The 9112-nt window shown below is 41.8% G+C and overlaps 1 protein-coding gene across 2 annotated transcripts; it reads left to right on the plus strand.

Annotated features, from left to right (window-relative positions):
* Positions 1 to 5249: 5249 nt before the first annotated feature.
* On the plus strand, positions 5250 to 9112 carry june (JunE proto-oncogene, AP-1 transcription factor subunit). 2 transcript variants are annotated; one of them, XM_057320418.1, is made up of 3 exons: positions 5250 to 5610; positions 5694 to 5753; positions 5934 to 9112. In XM_057320418.1, the coding sequence occupies exon 3, from the start codon at positions 6062 to 6064 to the stop codon at positions 7067 to 7069; it is 1008 nt and encodes a 335-aa protein (XP_057176401.1). In that variant the 5' UTR covers positions 5250 to 5610; positions 5694 to 5753; positions 5934 to 6061; the 3' UTR covers positions 7070 to 9112. The 2 variants fall into 2 exon arrangements, with proteins under 2 accessions (XP_057176401.1, XP_057176392.1); XM_057320409.1 differs by lacking the exon at positions 5694 to 5753 and having other exon boundaries at positions 5251 to 5610.

Below are 9112 nucleotides of genomic sequence, written 5' to 3' on the forward strand. Positions count from 1 at the left end.
TTTAATAATCATGCTGACTGATACACACAATGTCAGATTTTACTAAGATTGTGGTGACATTTGGTCCCTCCCTACAATAGAGGACACACACACACACACGCACGCACGCACGCACGCACGCACACACACACACACACACACACGTATGCACACACCCACACACACACACGCACACGCATGCACACACCCACACACACACACGCACACGCGCGCACGCACGCACGCACGCACGCGCGCGCACGCACGCACGCACACACACACACACAATCTAAAGTTCATGACGCTTTCACAGAAATCTTTTGCCTTTAACCACTAGGATCTGTGAGAACATGCGGGTGGGCGGAGCTGTTCTGTGAGTTTTTAAGAGATTAATCGTGATGGTTAAAATGATGTCCTGGACAAGTTTAGCAGTAAATTCAATTCAGTTTTATTCAATTCAATTTTGCATTCATGCAAAGCAGCTTTACATACAATTTTGCAGTGCTTACTGTAATAGAGAAATAGTTAGATACATAAATAAGAGATGGTATTAGAATACTGTACATGGAATTAATGTCGTTTTTCCGCCATATACGATATAGACGGTTTCAAAGCAACAATGTAAACAAACATTACTGCACATAACTGATGCAGTGCTATTTACAAAATGATAATGTTGGAAGTATCAACATGATATCAGTAAACATGCAATAACGGTCAGCACTGGAATGACAATAAACCTGAAAAATTTGCAACACCTTTATGTACAAAAAGAATGTATGTTTTAATAAAAGTTAAATGCATAAGTAAAGTGACAGTAAATGTAGGATGTTTATGAGGTATCAAACCCAAGAATCAATGTCAGCAGTCTCTCAGTGAACAAGCCAGAGATGGACAGAGTCAAAACTCCAGCGCTGTATGTCAAACAATACACAAAAGTGAAGCCCAAGATGTCTCTGCAGGTTTTACCTCAGTGCTGTTTTTGCAGTGTTGTCATCACTATAGAATCAGCCTAAATAAACTATAGTGACTATAAAGGCCAGCTATTCTTTGAACTTCTGTAAGTTTTACTTGATGGCGAAACTCATAATGCAGAGACTCTTTTTTCACTTTCATTAAACGCTGTACTGAACTTACCACGGTGAATTACTTGAGCCAGTTACTCCGATAGATAAATCTCTTACAATGCAATACACGAGGTGTCACGTATAGGTAAGCTTCGCGTTGTGGCCGCATTACCACCTCGGGGTGTGCATTAACTTTCGATAATTGAACGGCCCGTCGTCAATTATTCCGCTTATACCACTGTCACAACACCACAATGACGTTGTTCCGATACCACAAGACGTTGTTACGATGTTTTATCTCAAGACATTTTTATGGTATTTGTCCCGGAATGCACTTGCTGGTAGGACTAATTTCTTACGCATCTCATCTGAAGGCGTTGCTTGAGCTGCATATGCAGTTTTCCGAGAGCGAGAGGAAGACAGACAGCGCACGTGCACACGCGTTTGCTTCACTGAGAGTGAAAAGACAAGTATCTATATTTGATTTGTTTTCCTCGTATTTAACACCCCTGTCGTATAAGAAAAGTATTACGAGAAAAAAGTGACATGGAGGTTTCTGCGCCAGCTGCGGTTCTCGCAGTGGCATAGAAAGCTTCCTGCGTGTTTTAAGTCCTGTTTACGCATTCCACAGACGAATTTAGGATGCTGTTGTTGTTGTTGTTATTTTTGTGCTTCGTGTTTTATCTTTAACCCGATGACTGTGTCATGTAGTTTGCCATTACCTTTGATATATGCTTTAGTTTTTCGTCTGAACAGTCCTGTACAGTGCTCTCGCCATTGTTGTTCAAATGTTCATGCTGTCCATAAATATTAATAGTTATTTCTTCTCAGACAATGGAATTTGCCTGTCACTTTGTCTGTTGTTAAATACATATTCACTGGTGGACAGTAGGCTAAACTTGGCGAAGTGATATGGAACTGTAATGCGCTCAGCAGACCTGGAACACCTTCATAGGTGTGCGTTTAACTGAAAAATAATGCACACCCGTCAAACGTTCGTCAGCCAATCAGAATGAAGCATTCAACAGCCCCGTGGTATAAGCTACAACATTCTGTGTGCAATTGAAATAGAGACGCACGAACAAACACGCCTGTGAAACACACGCAATTCATATACAGTATATGAAAGAATATAAGAGCCACGTGAGCCATGTCCTGTGAACATATTTCCTGTTATATTTACAGGAATCAGAAATAGGATGGCCAGTTTTAGCGTGAAGGTTCTGAAATCGATCGCGTAGCTTCTGTTCTATTTAACCTACTTAGCCGTGACTGTGAGCAAAGCCCGAGGATTTAACATTTCCAACTGTCAAAATGAATTAAGAATCACAAATGCTAGTTAAGCCCCGTGAGTCACAGTCTCTTCTGTACTACAATCATGTGAAAACATTCACCGCTTGATTTTCTAAATCTCAGTAACACATGAAGCACAGACAGTCAAACCACCATTATTATTTCAAAACTATTCCATTACGTTTTTGTGTTTGAGAGACGGTCCTGAGGAGGTTTTGTGCATCAGTCATATAGTTTATAGCAAATGTGATTGTTGTAATAAATTAGAATTTTACGCAAGAAGAATTCAAATAGGACTGACGCAATCATACTGTTGAATAAATCAAAAGATCCCCCAATCATTGGCTAAATAAAATGACATTTGTATGTTGGTTTAATGAGATTCCTTTATTGTGTCTATGAGTTGGCCGTGCCGTTCTATTCAGAGTCCTACAATTAAAATGAAATGGCGGCATTTCTGAATGCTGCTTCACTTCAGATCGTCTTTCATCCAACTTGGAAGTAAATTATTGATGTCAATTTGTGCCGCAGACTCTGATCTCTCAAATCAATGAAGCCTGACATTTCATTATTCTCAATGGTTGGTTAAGAGCGAGGATGGAAACGCATCAATTGGCCAAGCGTGGATGTGAAACTGGCTTTATGTCAGGCCAACAGAATGTGACCATATTAGTTATTTTCTGTCTCTTCTGTAAACATTTGGCCTGTTGAGCATCTCATTCCTGCTCTGATCATACGTCTTCACCGGAGTCTTTGGTTTCTTCTTGATAAATCACAGCATTGTGACTGGAGTCTTTGAGGATGATGTAAACACAGCTTCAGGTGTTTGTTAAGTCAAGCATTATTTATAATATTTGCTCTTCAGACTTTCGGCCTGGCAGAAAAATCACACAGCTGCAGGAGCCGAACACCGTATCATTTTGGAACAACACAGAATGTCATCATATTGACTTCAAGAAATGTAAACCGTCTATAAGCGTTTCTATTCTTGCGTTTTCTTCTTTCTCTCTTCATGTTTTAGGATTTGATGGTTGCAAACCATTGGCACCGACTCCAAACTTGACATTCAACTGATGTTTCTGTGGCAACCAGAAGAGAGTGAATCATGTGGATTAGGAGGAAGCGCTCTGAACTCTCCGTCTGAATTCTGCACAAATAAATCCTACATGATATTCTTTCTGAAGATGTCACTGTATGTTCTTCTTTACTCCTGACACCTTCAGATTTCTGAATCAAGCAGTCAGATTTCAACTTAAACCAAGATCATTCAGTACTGCATTATATATTCATTAGAAATACCGCTTCATTCATGTCATAACTGGATTTTTTTCTTGTGAAATGTATTATTTATTTTGAAGTTATTTTGCACAATACATGTTTGTTATCCAAAATGTTTTATGCAATGAAAAATATACAATGATTATCACAGAACGAGTCATGTCAGGTGTGTTCTCATAAGATTTATAGAGGATCTGTTTCACTGCCTCAAAGAGAAAATGAACACAAAGGGTCAGACGATGAAAATATCTGACAGAGGTTTGATTGGATGAAGATATCTGCTCTAGCACACAAACGCATCCGTGTGTTGTGTCTTGTAAGGTACTGAGAAGAAGAGAAGTAAATGTGTTTATGATGTCACGTGTTTGATGTCTTTGATGAGGAATGTTACTCGTGTGCTTTTTATCAAACCGCTGAACGTGTTGTGAGAGAGGATGGAGGTTATGGGTGAAATATTTTATTCGCAACAGACGGGCTGAAGGATTATTTCTTTATGGGCTTCACGTCTAATATATAATATATGGGAAATAAGTTTGTGTCCTTTGAAAAAGTTTTTTTCTCTGACAATTAGGTTTTTCCGTCTCCTCTTTTCTTATAATCCAGAAAAACTGAATCTCATTTTATGGTAACTTAGTTTTAAAAACAACTTTCCCCCTATTTCTCTCCATACAGATGTGGCTGCAAATATTGTGTGTTCTTTAAAGGATTGAGCTCTGAAGAAAGGAAGACATTACAGAATCAAACCAACCCGTTTATAAGGCTTTTTTCTTCAAAACATGAGCAGGGGCATGACATACACTATCCTCACACGCTGTTGTTTTGGAATAGTGAAAGATTGTTGTGTTAAAATAGAAGTTACACAACATTAAAATCAGACATTTAGTCAAATGGTTAAAACACAAACTAAAAACTGTCCATTGTCCAGGAACTGGTTTAGAGATCTGCATTGTGCAATCTGCACCAATCTGAACATTATTTTGTGATAATATAGACGTGCAGATGTGATGCTGTCATCCACTTCAGCACTGTTGTATCACAAGCAAAAACCCATCTCCATCAGCCTTAAAAACCCCTCCCAACGTTCACAACGTCTTCTAGAAGCTGAACTAACGGTCATCACTGAAACACAGCTCTAGTCTGAGGCAGATGAGCTGCTATAAGAACAAACACCTGCGGCTCTTTCTATGTGAAGTGTGCAGCTGACCCGTGTCCTCTCATATGACTTACCTGAGAGCAACATAACATGTGTGTGCGTGTGTGGAATGTCGAGGATGAGGACAGTAAAATCTGACATCAGCTACACCGTGTGTGTCAGTCAGCGGGCCCTACAAATGAAAGTTGATTATTAAACAAACTCAACCATTTTTTTTGAAAATGTAGAAATGCAGAAAGGTTTGTGTGAGGGTTTGCTTTAGGGCTAGAGGATAGAAAATACTATTAGATCTCTAGAAAAACAATCTGTGACAATTCTACACAAAGACGCTAAAACAAACCTGTGTTTTGTTTGTTGCTGTGTGGACAGACAGACAGACAGACAGACAGACAGGTATAACACACGTATAGATATGACTACTATGTTAAACCAAAATAAATATTAAGATATTTCTCCCCCAAAACAAGATTATAAACGAACACATCTAATGTTCAGTGAAGTGCAGATGGGCTGCGCAGGCGGCCAATGAACGCGACGCGAGGCAGGAGGCGGTGCGTCAAACGCTCACGTTAGTTTCAGGAACTGAAGGGCGTGTCTGACTCATTTCACACAGCAGAAAGTCCCACAGTCAGACTGACAGCGAGCGCGCGAGGAGATCGACGGATCGCTCGCGCTTTATTTGTACAGAGAGACGCGTTGCGATCCACACGCTCGCTTTTACAGGAAAGAGGGTGACGCGCGGATAATCGATGCGTTTTGTGTCGTTTGTACTGCGTGACTGGATTCATGTTTGTCATGTGAGGCGCGCGTGCGCGCCCACTCCTCGCGCTCGATCTTTTTGTAAGTCTCTGATCTCATTTCTAATAATCAATCAAATAACGTTAAATATTAGATTTGTGATTTGAACGTTTATGTGATGAAAGGACTAAAGTGGAGCCGAGCTCATGTGGAGAGGAAGAATGTACTGATGGTTAGACTTCGAGGTACTTCAGATTTTTAACAAGCGAAACTCCCTGTGTTTTAATTATTGTTATGTTTTGAGTCAATTCAAAAGAGTTTGGCTGATTGGACATTATGAATAGTCTGTTGTACTTTTTAGATCAATATTCCGAATTTCGAGCCACCACCCCTGACCATGATTGATTTTTCTCTGTCATTTGCAGGTTTTCCATGAATGCCAGAGAGCTGTGAATCTAAAGCACTCCTTCGATCCGGGCCCGAGTACATGGGTGAACATCGAAAGCTCAGGTGGTTTCTCAACAGATTATGAGGAAATCGTCCCGCTGCGTCAATGACGGGTAGGATGGAAACGCCCTTCTATCACGACGATAGCGCTCCACACTTTGGACAAATTCCAGATTATGATCGATATCAAGGCCACAAGATGATTAGCAAAAAGAGCATGGCACATAGTTTCTCTGGCAGCGTGGCAAACACCTCCAACCTCAAACTGTTGCAGGGACCAGCGGGGAGCAACGGGGCTAACATCAACCCAAACGGCCTCGGCATGAGCGCCAATCCCAACAGCTCGCTGATGTCCTCGTCAGACATGAACCTCCTGAAGCTCTCGTCTCCGGATCTGGAGCACCTGATAATCCAGTCCAACCAGGGACTGGTGACCACCAGCCCGGCTCCAAACCCCTCCGCCAATCCCTTCATGTACCGAAACCACGCCACCAACGAACAGGAAGGATTTGCCGACGGCTTCGTCAAAGCTCTGGCCGATCTGCACAAACAGAACCAGCTGGTCGGAGCGCCGATGTCTCCTACGTCCTCCATCCAGGGACCCTACCAGAGGAACCTCATGTCTGGTGGCGAAATGCCAATTTACACCAACTTGAGCAGCTACAACCCCAATCAGATTTCGTCCTCGTACCCGGGCGGGCAGATCGCCTACGCCTCGGCTCATGGTCATCATCCTCAAGGAAGGGGCCTGGACGCTCCTCAAACCGTACCCGAGGTGCCTCACCCTCCAGGGGCCGACCCTGCCGCTTCACCCCCTTCGCTGTCGCCCATCGACCTGGAGACCCAGGAGAGGATCAAGGCGGAGCGCAAGAAGCTGCGGAACCGTATCGCCGCCTCCAAGTGCCGCAAGAGGAAGCTGGAGAGGATCTCGCGTCTGGAGGAGAAGGTGAAGGTGCTGAAGACGCAGAACTCTGACCTGGCGTCCACCGCCAGCATCCTCCGAGAGCAGGTGGCTCAGCTGAAACAGAAAGTCATGAATCACGTCACCAACGGCTGCCAGATAGCCGTCAGCTCGGCCGGCATGGCCAAAAGCGGGGAGAGCAGCAGCTGTTGAAGCAACCATGAGACGCGCGCGAGGGTTCGAACTTTCTCTCCGTCTCCAGTGTCCGGCCCGTCTCACTTTTGCGAGATGAAATGACACGGTCAAGCGGAGAAGAGGGCAAGAGGCCGCTGACACGTGTGAGATGGACACAAAGACGTGTTTAGGATGAATGTCTGAAGGAGCGTCAGGGATGTGATTTATGCACTGCGGCAGCTGGGAGTTTAGTGGTGGATTCTTGCAGGACGGGAGCATTCTGCTCTTCAAACACGATGGACTTTCTGCTTTACAGCTACACTTTGCACAACGTGCACTATTAGTCAAACATTTCTAAAGGAAGATAAACACATGCGTCACATGGAAGTGATGCCCCGCTTGTTTCTGAGTTTGATGTTTGGAAAAGAATGAATCCCTTTATACTGGTTTAACGTGTCACGTGTGTTCTGGTGAGTTTGGCGTGGAATCTCTCGTCTCAATAAGATCATTACGCCATAATGTTTGTTTGTTTGTTTGTTTTCTTACTGTGCAATTTACAAGAAAAAAAGACACAAACCAAGATTTTTGAAATACTATTACAATACTGTTTAATATTGAAAACCTTGAATATTTACAGATATTGTGGGTTTTGCGTTCATGAGCACTGATGTGTGGTGTGTGTTAGTGCGCTACGGCTTCTATTCACACAACAAGATTCAACAGTGAAATGAAGAAAAGGGCTTTCAGATGCAAAGAGTTTTCAATGGAAATCAATAGTATTTTATCAATGTTTTTTTGTATGAATTATGAAGCTCTTTTATTTATATGTCATTTCTATTTATGTTTTGCGTGGAGAGGTGGTGGCAGGATGGAATACTAGTGTCTTATTGACACACTTTTTTTGGGAACTACAGTACACGACTGCACGTCAATCTGAAACATTATATATCATGTCATATTATTTATCCTCTGTACAGTATGACAGTTTCTTCAGAATTATGTCCATAAATGTTCATCGCTAATGGCACATGAACTTCTTCAAAACACTCATCGAATAAGAAAGTCCCTTCGTGTTTTAGGGATCTACAGAAGATCTGCTCTTGTAATTGTTTTAAAGTCAGTGTCGCAATGCCTTTCTTATAATTCATGGAATATACACAGTATATATAAATATCTCTATTGATATAGATGATTCATAGGGCCCGAGGCCGGTATTAGACTTGTGCGACAAGACAATATTTATTTTTGAAACTTGAATACGGTTTTTGATGTCACAGGCGTATTGTATTTTTGTACCAAACGGTTTTGAAAGTTTTTGTTAGAAAAGAAGTGTGTTTACAGTCTCTACTGTATTTACTTGTATCATTCCGAAATACTTTATTTATTGAAGTGGTATTAGTAAGCAGTGTGGTGTTTTTTCTCATCATTTCTCTTCAGACCAGCGGTGAGATTGCACACACAAACTTACTGTACGGTACATTTGTTTCTAAGGTGTCTTTGACCGTTGAATAATGTTTGTTTCCCTGTCCTGCAGTGGCTGATGGGATGCGTATCGCAGCCGCACGCTGTCGTGTTGTTTATTGGGATGTTATGGGTGGGACGTGTGCCGATTTAACGCTAAAGATTGATTGTGTGCTTTTGAACGGCTAAAGTGAAAAGAGTCTGACCATTTAAAATGAAGAAAACAGACGACAAGTGTTTTTTTATCTTCGACATGTGTCATATAAACTGGAGCTTTGAACAATGAACATATTTTGATGATGGTTTACGTTGTGTGTCATGAAAGTGGTTTGTGTGATGAAGTCAACTGGAGATTTTTTTCTCTACTTTGATCCCGTTTCACACTCAACCGAACTGAAGGCGTTTGAAGGTTTATCGGCAGTTGGTTGGAGGGTTTTTTACAGTCGGTTCTGATGTGTTCCACAGGTTTGAGTGACTGATCACAATACTTGACCAAGAGGCGACTTGCCTCGCTGTGTTATTAGTTTATCTACTATTTTACTTCATATGCGGTCTTCAGATGTTGTTTATTGTTCTCTTGTTTTTGTTTTTTTAATCGACAATAAAAAGGTGTATAGCTTT

This window comes from Triplophysa rosa, linkage group LG2, assembly GCF_024868665.1.
Source record: "Triplophysa rosa linkage group LG2, Trosa_1v2, whole genome shotgun sequence".
In the NCBI taxonomy this organism is placed as follows: Eukaryota; Metazoa; Chordata; class Actinopteri; order Cypriniformes; family Nemacheilidae; genus Triplophysa; species Triplophysa rosa.